At 37.3% G+C, this 16039-nt stretch overlaps 1 protein-coding gene across 3 annotated transcripts in view; it reads left to right on the forward strand.

Moving 5' to 3' along the window:
- The window catches only part of TENM1 (teneurin transmembrane protein 1), a 235949-nt gene that overhangs the window by 21750 nt on the left and 198160 nt on the right, over positions 1 to 16039 (forward strand). For all 3 annotated transcript variants that reach the window (XM_034063828.1, XM_005148358.2, XM_013128841.2), the window contains exon 2: positions 4443 to 4703. In XM_034063828.1, coding sequence (XP_033919719.1) covers positions 4443 to 4703 — 261 coding nt within the window. The remainder of the gene's footprint in view (positions 1 to 4442; positions 4704 to 16039) is intronic.

The raw sequence follows: 16039 nt of genomic DNA on the forward strand, positions 1-16039 counted from the left end.
CTGGTGACTAATGTAAACATGATGCTATTCAGGTTAATGTTTATTATATGCCTTTCTGGAATTCCTAACTATAGGTTGTTAATTGTACTGATGGCTAAATAGATGCTGTAGCAAATAAATACTTGGTGAGTGTATCTGAGTTTTCAGTGGCTCTCTGTGGGAGAACAAATTTGGGAGCAGCATTAGATCTAACTGCCTGTGCAGCTGCCTAATTTTCATATCAACATGAGCACCTTAAATAGCAAAGATACCATAGGCCAATGGGATCAAACTTCTCTATAGCTGCTCATCTCTGAAGATTTACTTATTTGCTTATTTATTTTTCAGTAAAGTTGCTTAAATGTGGAAAGAAAGAAATCTGTTAATTGAAATTGTGATTTATTTTATTTTAATGCACTCAGATTTCTTTCCTTTTCTTGATCATTAGATATTTTACATTTCTTTATACATATCAGTGAGGGAAATAATACTTGTATGTTTAACAGCTGTGTTGCAATAGGCTCTGTAAGGCTCCAGAGGTGAAAATCCTATTGTGATCTATATGATTTCAACTACAACCTTTTTTCCTCTGTCCACAGTTCCTGCGAAAACTTGAATTTCATATTAATGTTCTCTCATTTCTCTTGTGACTATGTCTTTTTGGTAAGGCTAAATCTACCATAAACCCACTTGAACTTTATCTCCTTGTGGGGATATGTAGTATTATAGGTAATAAGGTTAGATATGCAGACTAAAAGCAGCCACTTTTGGAATTCTAAGTGCTTTTCAGAAAATCCATCCCATAGGACTTAAAATAATGCAAAGTTTTGTATACTTCAGAAATAGACTATTAAGGCAATATATTGCATTACACTTCAATTGAATATGAGTTATAGTATTAAAAAGTCTTTATTTTGCTCCACCAGAAAAAAAAATCAGCTAAAATACTGAATAAGTTAGCTGCTACATTTTGAATTAACATATAGACTGAAGGGTAAATTCTGTGCTTCTTAAACATGTATAATCTAATTAGCATTTGTGAGATTTACTGGGATCTACTTTCCCCTTGGCATATGCAGTTGCAAACAGGGAGAATGTGAGCTGCAGGCTGCTAGGGGCAGACATCTGCCTGGAGTGGACATCCATGTGGAGAAGCTCCTGCATCCTCGCTCCCTAAGGCCCTGTCAGCAGCTGACATGGTTCATGAAGTTCTGAGATTTGTGATTATGGAGAAGTTCCTCAGCTGGTGAATGTAGGTAGAAATCTGTTTTGAAGGGGGAGGTTCAGAATATGCTTCTTGAGATTACAAGGTGTAATGCAGTTGACAGATCTGCTCTAAGAGCCCTGGGTTGCTGTTGTACTTTCACATAAATCTAAGTTAAAATATTAGGATAATACTGTTTTTTGGGATAATTTAAAATATAAAAAAAGTTACAAGGCAGGTTCACTGGAGGTTATTTCTGCAGTGTGAGCCTCAGTCAAAATAGAGACCAGTATAAAGGCTGATAATTAATCCTGTTGGTTTTCTTATTTCTTATTTCTTGAGGAAAGGATTAAGTGTGGTTTTCAATATAAATTGGTCTTGATGTACATCAATAGACTACCCTCCTTTGGAGCTACCTTCTCATTAGCACTTATGAGAAGCACTAAAGACCTGCTAGTGTCTTTAAACGCAACTGTCCAAATGTATGAGCCTAATTTACTTCCCTTGAATTTTATATGGTTTTAGCAGCTGAATCTTAATTTTCTTTGATAATATACTTCTTTAAATGGCAGTACAGATTTATTCCTCTTTTTATGTCTTCTGCTAAAGCATGTGTTAACCATCATAAATTTTTGATGGAGTGGACAGCATGGATGGTACCACTGCATGTGACAAGCCTGCTCATTGCTGCCTTCCAGCAAGCAATACCAGCAAGATTTGGCTTTCACCTTTCTTTCAGAGCAGAGGTGCAGAATGTGGAGTGAAGCTCCTGTCACTTTTATATAGTAGCTCAGCTCAGTTAAGCAGAACTCTAAATTGGCTGTTTCACAAGAAAGCATTGACTTATGGCTTTGTTAGTGAAAAATGTTTGGTGAAATACTGGCATCCACAACCTCAATTTAAAGGAACAGTGTAGTCCTTTCAGGGTGGAGTAAAATAAGCCATTTCACATGATTCAGTCTGTATTTCACTGATACTAGGCTCTGGGTTAGTAAACTGGGACTGCTGCTGGCTTTTTAATTCCTGGTTTATATACAAGTCCTTTTTGCATTTGGTTTATGTGCACCATTTGGAACCATATTTGTATAAGGATGGTTTTATTCATTTAGTACTTTCAAAAAGAAAGTGAAAATTAGGGGTGTAACGCAGCTGTGATGTTTCAGTGTTCAACATCAATAGCTGTACTCTTCATGTCATACAAAGATTTGGTCTGTGCTATTAAACCAAGTGGAGCTTGTTTGCTGTGTATATAATAAATAATGAAAATGATATTTAAAAATAGGGCATTTTATGAGCAACGGTGTTCTGAATGGCATCTTAGCTTTCTGTGAGATTGCTTCTGCATCTCTTATGTCCCAGGAGCTTAGAAAATCTCAGAAACACAGGACTTCTCTACAGGCTCTGTTTTCCATTTACTGTCTTAGCCATAGGGGAAGGAGAGTTTTTTTCCAGCTGGTCTTACAGCTTTCTCTCAGTCTTACAGTCTCTCTTGCAAGCATCTGCATTGGATTGAGAACCAGTAGCATCCAGTCTCATCTTACATTTGTGTCCACAAACACTGCCTTAAACTACAGCTATGTAGCTACTTCTAGGTATCTTGACTATTTTCTCTAGCTGTCTCCATCAAAACTCACAGTCAGCCTTGAGGCATTTGCAAGTCCTGGAGAAGAGAGCCAGTGAAGGTGGCCTGTGTTGCAGCTTCTCAAGTGTAGGGCTGAGAGCAAGACCTGTGGACAAGGGGAAGAGATCAGAGAGGTGATGGAACACTGTGGATGCCCTAAATCCATCTCGTGGCTCCAGAAGGAGCAGTGAACTCTACTGCTGCTGGGGCAGGCCAGCCAATGCTGTGACACCAGGGAGATGGGGTCACCTTCCAGGACTCTTACACTGGGAAGTGTGGCCACGACCACTTCTTTCTGTTTGCTTCCCATGTTTTTCCCTTGCCCTCTAGAAAAGAGGTTGTCATTTCCTGAGCGTAAAACCAGCCCCTGTGGGCTGTCACTACAACTGAGACATTAAGGGATGTTTTGATGGAAAGATACAGGGAGATAGATGGCTTCAAAATTGAGCCATCTCTGCATATTCTGGCTTAGCATTTCTTTTGTAGATTTTGGTTGATACCTTCAAGACAATACCAGGGCTTTTTGTTATTTGGGAGAGTGTGCTTAAAGTAAGATCTATTCCTCTCACTGGCTGGTAAGTGGATTAGTTTTGCAAATTAAAGCTTTAGTTAGGATGACAGTAGAAGAGAGTGTTTGTCCTCAGTCTCTATCAATGAACTCTTGTCTCCAGTGTTTCTTTTCTAGAAATTGAAAGAATGCTGTATGCATGTTTGATATTGTATTTAGTCTCTCAAGATGGCATCCCAGGTCTGCTGTTCAATTAGGGAGTGTAGTTCCCTAATCCTTATTTAATTAGAGCTCCTTGTCTTACTCCCTGGGAGTCGCATTTGTAATTGGATTCTCACAAGTGAGAATATGCAGAGGCTACCTCAAAGGGAAGTTATAATTTGATGATGTGTGTTACTTACCTGTAGTTCTTCGAGATTGTTTCCTCTGCATATTCACATGATGGGTTCTGTCCATATTCTCTTTGTTATTGGAATTCTGCTGCCCTATAGTTGCGGTGTTTAATAAGAATAACTGAAGTATGGAGCACTGTACAACTCTTTAAAATCTCTGATCGCTTGGTGTCATCAAATGGCACTTGTACAGTCCTAGTAGTCACTGCTCTTCTAGGAAGTTCCTGTAGGTCACCAGCACTGGAGAGCCAAAACCCACTGGTGTGAATATGCAAGGACAGCACTCTCAAAGAGCAAGTCAATGGTAAGTTCCTTTCTTTGTCTTCAAATATTTTAAATGGTGTTTTGTTAATTCTCTATTTGCAAACTTTCCATCCACTATTGAGATTAATTTTACTGCTGTTGCTTTTCTGGCAAAAACCGAGAAACTGTATTTGTAAGTACTCACTTCAGTTATAAATTGATATACTACTATCAGCATGTGGGTGTGTACACATATTTGGGGTATAATATAATATTTCTATCAGACAAAAAGGCACAATTACAGTGCAATACTATAGATTTTTGAGTCACACACTTCTAGTTGGATTAGATTAGATAGCAGAGTGAGTTGTTGACAAAAGTAAGTCTTCTAAAAGTATTAACCATGTTAGTTCTCAAAACTGACTCTCCAAAAGAAAACCAAAGGTTTACTGCTTTTCACTTCTAAACTTTTCTCTGAACTTTTGTTTTTTCCAGACATGGAATTCTGTGAGACTCCCCATATTCTGTGCTCTGGCTATCAAACAGATTTACATGGTGTAGCTGAGCACAGTTACCCACTAGAGGTGGGCTCAGATGTGGATACTGAAACAGAAGGTGGTGCGTCCCCGGAACATGCCCTGAGGATGTGGATGAGGGGGATGAAATCAGAACACAGCTCCTGTTTGTCAAGCCGGGCAAACTCAGCATTGTCCCTCACTGACACTGACCATGAAAGGAAGTCTGATGGGGAGAATGGTAATAAAGAAATGCATCTAATGTATTGAATAGAAGTAGTAATTTATTTGAAACTTTCTTCTACTTAATTTTTATTTTCCTTTTTGCTTTATTTTTTGTTTTCTTTCTTTCCCCCATTCCTTTTCAGGTCTCTGTATTATAAGAAAGGTGAAAGGGTTGTTTGGTATGCGTGTTGTAAGTTCAAAAGTAAGTCAAAAAAAATGAAACAGTGTTTTTGTTAAAACACCATTCTTCTAGAGACTATTTATTGTCCCACATTCTCTATTTTTATGCCATAGGACATTTATTATTTGAGTTTAATGGCCTATGAATTAGGTTCTAAAATAAATCTGTATGTGCTACATTTATGTCATGTTTTGCATAGAACTGATCCTGCATGTGCTGGCTTCTGGACATAGCTTTAAGACTCTACAGTCAGGTGACTTCAGAACGACAACCTGGAATCCTAGATGCTCTTTTTACCTCTAATTTCAGGCTACACCTGAAGCCATGCCCTTATCAGCAGGACAGATCGAACAGGTCTTCATCATCTCAGTTCTGTTTTCTCCGTATATCGAGGATGGGTTTTGAGGCTAGGTTTTGCAGGGGGATTGGGTTATTATTTTGTTTTTAAAAGAAAAAATATCTCTTTCAGGATGCTTTTACTTATTTGTTTCTCTTGTGGTTTAGTGTGTCACAGAAGGGAGAAATGTGTATTTAATTAACATGGGGGAATTAATATTTTTTTTATCCCTGTATCAAAATTGATGAAAATGTGCTCTAAATGTTTCTTGAAAGAGTATAGTAAGTAAACAAATTTATCATGCTTAAGATCAATGTGTTTATCTTATATTTTAATTTCTGTGTTTAATAGCTCCATGTTACAGCAGGTCTATATGTCAGGTCTCAGCGTAATTAAGTACATATTTTTAAATGGATAAGAGATAGGGGAACCAGTGAAAGTGGCAGATTGACACTTTGGTGTTGACAGTGATACAATTTAGTAATCATAAGATGAAAGTCAGTTCTGTCATGGATGTCATTTCTATAGTTATGTGTTACGAATCTGTCAAATACAAGGCTAGTAATTTAATTATAATTTCATCTGCTTGTTTTCAATACTAATGATAATGTCCAATGTATGTTCAAAGACATTAGATTATCTGAATGAGTGTTATAAAAAAAAGAAGGTTTTATGGCACAGCTCATTTTTAATTAAATACTCCTTCGTGGGCTAAGCACTCTGCACTGTCACATTGCATTATGTTCCTAGAATCTGTTAAGTTTCAGATGCCATCCATTTGCAGGACAGCCAGTGGATGACTGCCTTCTAGCTTCCTGCTTCTGCCATGTTCTGTGGGGTATCCATCCCCTTTGAAGTGTTGTTGCATAGGGATCTTTTGTTTGGGGTTTTTTTCCTAAGACATTTGGGTTTAGACAGTGACTGAAGGAACTGAATCCAGTCTGCCTGGAATTGGTTGTCCTTAACTATGAGAATGGTTTAAAGTGAATGCTCCCTGAGAAAGGAATATGCATACTTGTACCCTCTATACTAAGAAATACCATGTGGTCACTTACATTTTAAGGTGCTAGAAAGCCAATGTTTTGAAAGTCGATTAAGCATATAACCAAGTTGTGTGTTTCAGTGGTGCAGCTGGGTGTGTGTAATGTTTTGCTAGCCATGCAAGTTACAGTAAGGTCATGCTATAGATGGAAATTATTGTGGGTAATAAAGTAAATGCTTTTGTTATGTTCATTATCCTACATGGACGTGGCAGGAACCACAGGTTAAGTGTTGTTAAGGTAGGGGCACATGATCATTGTGCTTGACCAACAAAGAATGGAGTGATTCCTTCTAAATGTTTGTCTCAGAGAATTATTTTAATCAAACTTGTTTCCTATATGGTGTAGAATAGAACAGAATAGTCCTTTTGCATGAGGCTTTAATACGGGTTCTTTGTAAGCTTTATAACTTTTTAAATCAGGGATTTATGCTTTAGGTACTTGAATACATATTTAACCTAATAGTTGGGAGGCAAAAGTGAGGGCAAGACTAAGCTGGAAGAGAAGGAAACTGGGAGCACAGCCTCATTTGAACTCTTCAGTTGTGTCCAGGCAGGGTTGACAGAGCCGGTATCAGTGCTATTGTGGTGTTGAGTCATTATAATAATTACTGTCTTGAAAGTTAATGTGGATAAATTTGAAGACAATGATGGTTCAAGCAGTATTCATGTATATTATCTAGTACTTCATAGGTGAATTCATAGTTGAGATTCTTGATCCAGAGATCAGTGTGTTTTCCATCTGGGTAGGCACTCGGTAACAAAGCACTTTTTTGAGTACAGAGGTTCATAAATCTCTACTTAAATGAACTAATAGATGGCCCATTTTTCTGCTTTTATGCAGTCATTTGTGCCAGCGGCTTTTCTAGAGAACCCCAAATGTCACGTTTGTCCTTGTCAGTTCCTGCCATGGAAGCAGACTTTGTGCCAGCCAGTAACTTCTGTCGTGTGAAAATGGGCGAGCACAGATCAGTTGCAGGAAGCTCATGAAATACTAGTTTCCATGATAGTGTCAGATTGTTGTAAAAATAGGTATTTAGAAACTCTGGCTTTCAGAGGGCATGTGAACACAGCTATTAGAGTAAAATTAATGAGGAAAATATCGTTGTTGAATGGTTTGAGAACACTAGTTGCTATTATTGCCTGTATCTTGTAGAGGTTAATTGTTTTTTGTTGTTGGGGTTTGGTTTTGGTTGGTTTTGGTTTGTTTGGTTTGGTTTTTTTTCTTCTATGAGCATTCCCTTTTTCCTGTATTCTGCTACAAATGCAGAATAGCTTTTTCCATGGTGACATTAGGACAGCTGTGTGTGGACCGCGGCTGACCTGCTTTCAGGACATACTTTTGCATTACATTGATCTGAAGCAAATATACTTCTGCAAATTCTATTTAGATGTTCCTAGAATTACTCATATTCAGAGCTCTATCAGGAGGTTCCCTGACACAGGATATATACTTCATTAGGTATTCTGAGTAGCTCAGTCGGAGAATTTATTCGAGGTTTATTTTCCTTCATAGACTCACCAACTCTGTCATAATCACTGTTTAAACATTTGGCAGGTTGTTTTGGCAGCGTTGAACAGATTGTATGAAACACCAACATTCCCATTTAAATTAGTGTTGTCAATGTTAATGGCAACTAATAATAGCCTATTAGTGCACAGACTGCCTTTGGCTTTGCCTGAGGCTAAGCAAAATATGTATTAACTGCAAGTAATGAATGACCAATTTCTTGGGGATCATTGCTTATCTCTGATATAGTATAAATAGCTCTATTTAAACATGAACAGTGTTACTCTACAGTATGTGAATGTAAATTTCAGACAGAAACACTGCAGAATAACAATATCAAAACCAGTTACTTTATTCCATTGAAGAAGACTGTATCTACCCTCACTTCACTGAAACAATGGTATCTGGTATTGCAGCCTACCAGAACATTGAGTTCCGTGGTTTAGTCTGCCATATTACTGAGCTGGCAACTTTATTTATTCACATATTTTTCAGGAGTAAAATTATTCGCTGTTTTCAGACATGTATCTCAAACTACCTCATGGATCTACATCCCACACTAGCTAGTGTACTAAAAGGACTGCAGCCCATTTGGTACCCTTGGATTCTTCCCCATTAAATTGTTGATGCTGTTCTTATGTGCAGTTGTTACGTTTTGCTTTGCATGGTGCCTGTGTAGCTGTGAAGTGATTAATTTTACCCCAAGTACATTCATGCCATGCCATAATCCATTCTTGAACCAAGTTTGACTTGTTTGTACAACCGCCACCCCTTTTACTTCTACCTGCAACATCTCACCTGAAAGCTAATGTGCTACTTGACCCATTTCTACAATAACACTATTTTGAACCTGTTTTGGGCTGTTAGATTGTTTTGAAGTACTTTGAAGGCTGGCTTGTTTGGCTTACTCCTGACATGTACTTAGATGTTCTTAGGCAATTAGTTACTTTTTCTCTACTAAGTAGTGAGAACCAGTAGCAGGGTACGGGGCTCCCAGTGCTAGAGGAGTGAACTGTGAAATGCACACTCAGGCTTGAAGCCAGATTTGTGCTCAGTTCCTTCAGCTTATTTTATGATAACTGGGCATTGGCTATATAGTTCACAACAGTTTCTTTGAGAGTTGTATCAAGAAATTAAGGTGTTGGTACAGTCTGAAATACCACTATAGTCATGGAATACAGCTTTAGAGTGCCTGAGATATGGTTTTTTAATAACATACTTTTCTCTATAAAAATAAAGCAGCAAAGGTGGGGAGGGGACCCAGGTAGAAAAAAAATGTAGTTGTTTCTTTTTTTCCCACAGAAATTATTGTGAAACTTCTTTCTTAATATCAGCATACAGGACCAGATTCTATTTGGAACGATAATTTCAATAAAATCAGTAATTTTCAACAGCAGACTACAAAGAATAATAATATTAGCCATATATTAATAAATAGATGTAGTAGAAAAATTAAGCTGATTTTAATGTCATAGACATATGTAACATTGATATTGTGTAACATACCTATGTATTTGTTTTATGCTCTGGGACAGTGGTCTATTTAACAGAGCTTTTGACTTTCCCTGAATCTCTGGGATTTTTTCACTTTGCTGGGCAGATGAGTGACTTTTGGGCAAGTAACCTCAGCACTTTGCACTTCAGATTCAGTATCTGAACATGATCTGTAAAAGGGATAAAGATACTTAATTAGTAAAAGAAATACTTGAATTGCTGACATTGTATGAGAAACACAGCCTTGTGAATGCTGTAGTTATTCAAACATGGGGAGGATTTAGCTAAGGTGAGGTTCTCATTTAATTTATAGTGTGTGTCAATAGACCTACTGTGATTCACACCTGTTTAAATTAAGACTTGAATTTGGCTCTTCATAAGTGTCTTGTGTTTAATGTAAGAAAGTGAGAGTATTGGGATTAATGTTGCTATTATTTACTGGTATTTTGTAAACAAGCCAGGCATTAAGCTGAAGCTGATCTTTAGCTTTCTCATTTCTCCAGGAAATTATTACAGACAGCTACATTATAATGACAATACATACTCTGAGAAGTATGCATGTAACAGGCTCTCATTGTGGGATTGTGTTTGTAATAACAATGGCTGTACCTGAAGTATTTCCATTAGCTCCCATCCTGTCACTCTCTATTCACAATGATGCAATTAAGAAATTGAGTTACAAATTTGCAAGTAGAGCAGTTAGGTCAAATATGTTGGTAGTCTTTGGTGTGTAAAGGTAAACAGTCTTAATCCCATTCTGTGTGGGCCATTTAATATTTTTCTCTAGATTCCTATTGTGCTTTATTTGCCTTTTTATTGCAGCATGGATTGAATTCACGTTTGTACATTCCTGTCTGGGATGGTTTTAGTCACTGAATAGATTAAAGCAACCTCATCACTTAAAATACAAAGACAAAATACAAAAGAGTTTACTGTAGCTTGTCAGATATTTGATATAGGATACTCTCAGGTATTTGACACAAAAGGGCCACTAATCTTCCATTAAAAAAAAGGATTTTTTTAATTTTATTTTTCTTCTGTTGTGATTTTTTTTTCCCTTGTAGTGTTTAGGTGGTATTTATGTTGGTTGCTTCAATGAAGCCTCAGTGTTGGAGGAAACACATGAATCTCTGCAGTAATATAGCAATGCCTCTTAGGGAGCGTTGGAGTGTACATGGACACTAACTGCTCTGCTGGAGTTATTAATAGCATAAGATGCTTTTGTTGATCTCAAAGTGGTTCCTTTGGAGATGTTACTGTCTCAAAGGGAGCATGTAAGTTATCCGAGTTGCTTTGGGTGTGAGATGCTTCTGTAAGCACTGTAACATCACCTCAGTTGTAATATCATGACGGGTTTGCATTAGTGCCATTAATATTTAAGCCATTTATGAAATTGCTCATATATGGGAATTCAGGCTAATGAAGAGTTGTTTGTCCGCATTGTGAGGGAAAATTCCGCCTTAAAAGGCGTCTGACAAGAGCAGTGCATCTGCATATCTGCTATTTTTATCTTTACAGTTTTCATATGGTATATTAAAATCAATACACAAGGTTAAAACATTTCCTTTCTTGTATCTCTCTTTTAAGTAAAATGTACACTAATTTAAAGGCAAACATCAAACAGCATTTAATATTTTACATTAAAGATAATGAAACAGTATCTGGAATATAGCAGAAGTATTTTTTATATTCCATAATCCAAATGACCTTTGCTTACAGCATACTGAAAAGTATCTGTGCATTTGCACAAGGTTGTGTAATATTTTTAGCCCTGCAGTTTTGCTTTCTTTTGTGGCTAGCTAAAGAGGGGAGGCAGGGAAGCTTGAGGAGAACAGTCAGGTCTAATTTTTAACCCAGAAATCAGTAACTTGGTGTTAAAGCTCAAAAAAAATTGCTTTGCTTTCCTCCCCTGTGTTATGCAGAAAGGATAGTAGATGTGGCTTAGCACAAGAATGTCTCTGGACTAGTGCATTGCTGGGAACAGTTCATTCTAAACAATCATCATGGCTATTCTGATGCTTTATTTATATTGTTTTATTATGCAGTTTATAATATCTTTTATTTCTCATCTCTTTTGGTTAAATATTTAAAATGTATTAGAAGATCAGAAATCTGATTTACAGAAACAACCTACAGTGATATTTTATATATATATCCTTTGGAATAAATGGTTTATTTTCACTTTAATACTAGTCTAGTTTAATGTTTATTTTGAAATATAAGAAAGTCTCACATGTCTTAAAAATGAACATGTTCCTGACAGTTGGAACCTGGTTTTCATCAGTTTGGGTTGTTCCTCTGAAAGCTGCCAGGGGAACATTATGGGTGAGAAATAAGGCTAATAGGAAAACTTGTGAACTATGATCATAGAAGATTATAGATAAGGCTGCTAGATAAATAAGATCAAATTACTCTTCTTTAGCTCTTTATACCCTCAGGCAGTATGGTTTTAAATACAAAGGTAGCTAGAGCTTTTTTCCTTCCCCTAGCAAAATGCTTTTCATCCATTCCAAACTGTAATACTCCAAGTGAGATAAAAAGAAAGGATCTAGCAAATGAGTACAGGATTGGTAGAAAAGTGGAAAATACTGACAAATTATCCTTTTAGGGTTTAGCAAGGTTTAATCTAAATATAATCTCTTCTTGATAGTATGAGTACTTGTAAGAATTTATTATCATCCTACCATGGATGACAAAAGATTGGTCATTCTTCCTCTTCAACCTTTTTTTTTCCCCATTTTTGCCCATTTAATTCATTGTATGTTAAATTACATGAAAAAGTCTAATCATCCATTTTCAAATTTGTTAGTATTTCGTTTCCTCTTGGGTTTAGGAGTGAGATGACAATCAGCATAAATCTGTATTATTCAGTTACAAATATTAGCATATCCTCATTTTACAAATGGGAAGTATTGATGGTAGCAAATAGCTTGGGTCAGACCATCCAGAAGAAACTCATAACATGGAAAAAGTGTCTGCTTCCTATGGTTGCAAGCTTCATAGTCTTCTAAAAATGAAAGCTAAATGAAACATCAGTTGCTTATTTCTGCAATAGAAAGTAGGATAGAAATGGGAAGTTGTGCATGAAATTCCAGTTAGTTGGTATAGAATGATGCAGATTTGAATACTACTTATTTCAACTTGCTTTCCTATGCAGGTCTTTTAGATATTAATTTTATTTTCTTTAGTCATACCTAGTTCTACACTCCGATTTTATATTTTGTTACATGAGCATAAGAGGAATTGTGTATAATTATCTGTTACAGAATATAGGTCTTGGAGCACTGAATAATTCCTGCAGGCTTCTTCCTCTCCCTAACACATTTTTGAGTAATATTTAATTAGTCACATATTCTGATGACTAATTATATTTCTAGTGTTCTTTCTTTATCTTAACTTTCTAGTCCAGATGATTTGCAATGCAGATTTATACAGTGCTTCACAACGCTGACTTTCAATTGAGCAGCACATGTCAGCAGCTGATCCTAAGTTGCTCACCATGAGAGGTATTGGCAGTACAGAGGAGCAGCCCTTCGGGCATCAGACACCAAATGTCGTAAAGTAACTATGTTCCTTTGCCTTGGGTGTTATCCAGAAAAGGAGCTGGGGAAAGTCAGTGATCTGGAGGTTCCTTTATTCTGTGAAACCACACTTGCTAAAAGATTTATATGTGGGAGGAAATGCCTGGAAGTGAGGATGGCTTAGGATATCAGGTCAGGGTTGTTCAGCTCTGTTGCTGGGAACCTTGCTAAGAGCTACCAAAAGTGTGTAAGAAACCCAAGGGACATAAAGTTAAGTGTACTTCTAAACTGTATGTAGCATTTATCATGGTTCATAGCACTCCTTCCTCCCCACCTCATCGTTTTTTTGCATTAGAGGGTTTTTGTATCTTCTCTCACATCGTTAGAAATGTGATCAAGATGGCATGGTGCACAGGAACTAAAAGAAGAGAAGCATCAGTATTTTATCTACAGGCAAGTTAAGAAAGAAATGTGTGTATCTATTAAATGTCCTCCTATCCTCAAATTATATGCATGTTACACAAGTGTGAACACATGAATAGCAATGATTTTGAATTGCCTTGACTCCAGCTGCTACACTTTCTCCCTTTTTTTCTTTCTCTGAAGATCCCATATAGTTTTAGCATTGGTTATGCTAATAAATACTGCAGAGTATAACTGCAGTTTGATGCAGCCAATGTTGTCTTTTCTTAGGGGTATATTTGCGGAACAGTTGAATGTTATTGATGAACTGTTAATTTCCTTTTGGCTTTTGAATCTAGTCATTGTGATGAGCATTACCAAATGTTGCTTTGGGCTTGTTTACATCAATGTAGCAAGCGTGTCACTTGCTTTGAAGCTGAAATGAATTCACATTTGTAAATGAGCTTGGAATGTTTTATGGTAATTTATCCTCTTCTATTCCAAAATATCGTTACATTTCCTATCAAGCAAGTCCAATGGCCAAAGAAGAGTCAAAGGTATATTTCCTGTAGGAGTGGGTGAGGCCATTTCTTTAATTAACCCAATGTTAAAGATAGCTTTCTTGGGGTATGGTGTGCTTGCCTACAGGATCTTCAGCATTTTGTCACTCCACTTAGCTGCAAGGTTGTTTAGCACTGGTGGGTTGTTTGCCATCAGCAACAGTATTAAGTGACTCTCTCCTGTGTTGTCAAGCCTTGCAATGCCTTTGTCTTAGGGAAAGACAGCAAGCTAAAAGGGAACTTCGTGCCACAAACACACCCCAGGTTTTCCATAATTAGTCAGTGGATTAAAGCACATGTTTTTGAAGCGGTGCTACTCACATCTTTCAATGTAGCCTTTAAACTGCAGTATGACTTTTCCCTCTCTGCCTACAGTTATTTTTGAGTAAAATGTTAATTCGTACGTGCGCTTTGTATGTACCAAAGCCACGGTAAGTGTTGTTTACATTTGAACGCCCTTCTCATTGCTTTGCCAAACAGCAATTTCAAGTGGCACTTTTGGCTTGTGAACATCATATTTGATTAATTTTTCCCCAAAGAGTGCTTTTGAGATAATAGATTTTCTTGTTTTGTCCAGTCGTGCTCTTTCAGAACAAGTATTTTGCTATTTGTTGAAGTGGTGGAATCATAATGCATGCTTTGAATTTGTGGTTTTCTGCACAGTTTGGTATAAGCATTCCTCCAGTTGCACAATCAGAAAGTATCTGATGAAGTTGGCTTGAATCATACTGGATTTGAATCTGCTTGAACTGTTGATGTTGAGATCACTTAACAGAGCTGCTTGCTAGTCATGCATTGTTAATGGGACCTGATAGCGGTGCAGTATTTAGCTTGGCACTAGAGATTTTTCATTTTTCAGCCTGAATGAGATGAAGAGCCATCCCATCCTTCTGTGGTGTAGTGAGAGAGGAGGTAGAAGCTGCTGTTCTGAGAAGATACAACCCTTGGTTGTTAGCGGTTTATGTTTGCTCATACAGTTGATACCGTTCAGGTTCTGCCAAGTCCCTGCTGTCTTTTGGTGTCTTTTCAGTGCCAGTGGTGTAAGGGATGCTGCAGACCTGAGAAATCTGCCTACTTTAATAGGAAGACAATATGAGAGATGACCTGTGGTGCAGGTGCACGAGGAAGCCATTGCATCTCACCTTTCTCTTGCCCCAGTTCAACATCAAACTACTTCAGAGTTTTGTGTCTTTTTAAAAGATCCTGAGCCCTTCCCAATCCCAGCTCAGAAATGGGTAAGAACGCAGTGTTCCAGTGCTTCTCCATGGCTTTAATAAAGAACCATCTTGTGTTCTGTTTTGTGTGAGTCTGTGGGCTAGCAAGTGCTGGTCACCACTTGCTCACCACAAGTACTGACGTGTGCACAAGTGTGAAGGTGGGCACAGTGGCTACAGTGTGCCCAAATGTTTTACTTCCAAAATGTCTGTTAATTATTCACCATTCAGCATTGCAGTTCTTCCTTTCTAACAAAGGCACTGCCCACATGCTCTTTTGTGATGTGCTCTGTGTATCTACAACTATCTTTTATATCTTTGCCCATGGGGAAAAAGATAATTGAGTCATTCTTCCTCAAGCCTGCGTGGCTGTATGTTCAGTCAGTGCAGTGAGCATCTCGACATTCCTATTGATAGGTGCATTGATTATTTTTATTCTAGCCTGTGATTCTGCCTCCATTCTAGCTTTTAATTTTTATAGTTCACTTCCTTTTGAACATCAAATTCAGCCGTGTTTGGTTTTGTGCATAGTTTGTTACAAATATAATCTCCTGAATACAGATTTCTCCATAGTAGCTAATAACCTACAGTACTTGAAAGCTCCTTTTTCTTTTTATAACCTGCCTTTTTTCCAATACATTTTCTGATTACTGCACTACAGTTCAATTTTTATTGGATCATTTTAGAGCACAATAATTCATTTCTGATCCCTAGTACCTCTTGTCCATGTCTAAAATGGTCCACATTACTTCAGTCACTCATTTTTGTTTACATCTTTTCTCTGAAGACAGTCCTCTGCTTTGTGTCTCAAAATATCATTCTGGCTGGCATCACCATTCTAGTCTTGTGTTATCCAATTTCCTTTTAATACAAAATCAAATAGAAAGCATTTTCTGTACTTTAGCAGACAACTACAGCAGAATTTTTAGAGCTTTCTTGTAGGTATCTTGCAACTGGTTAGTGGCTAATAATGGCAAACCCTATAAATCACAAAGATCTGGAAAGTAATAGGGAAAAGAGAAAAAAACAAGTAGGAATACTGATTCTATGCATTTTTAATGCATTTTTAAACAATACTGCAGCTGTGCATACAA

The sequence above is a fragment of the Melopsittacus undulatus genome, chromosome 6 (genome assembly GCF_012275295.1).
Source record: "Melopsittacus undulatus isolate bMelUnd1 chromosome 6, bMelUnd1.mat.Z, whole genome shotgun sequence".
In the NCBI taxonomy this organism is placed as follows: domain Eukaryota; kingdom Metazoa; phylum Chordata; class Aves; order Psittaciformes; family Psittaculidae; genus Melopsittacus; species Melopsittacus undulatus.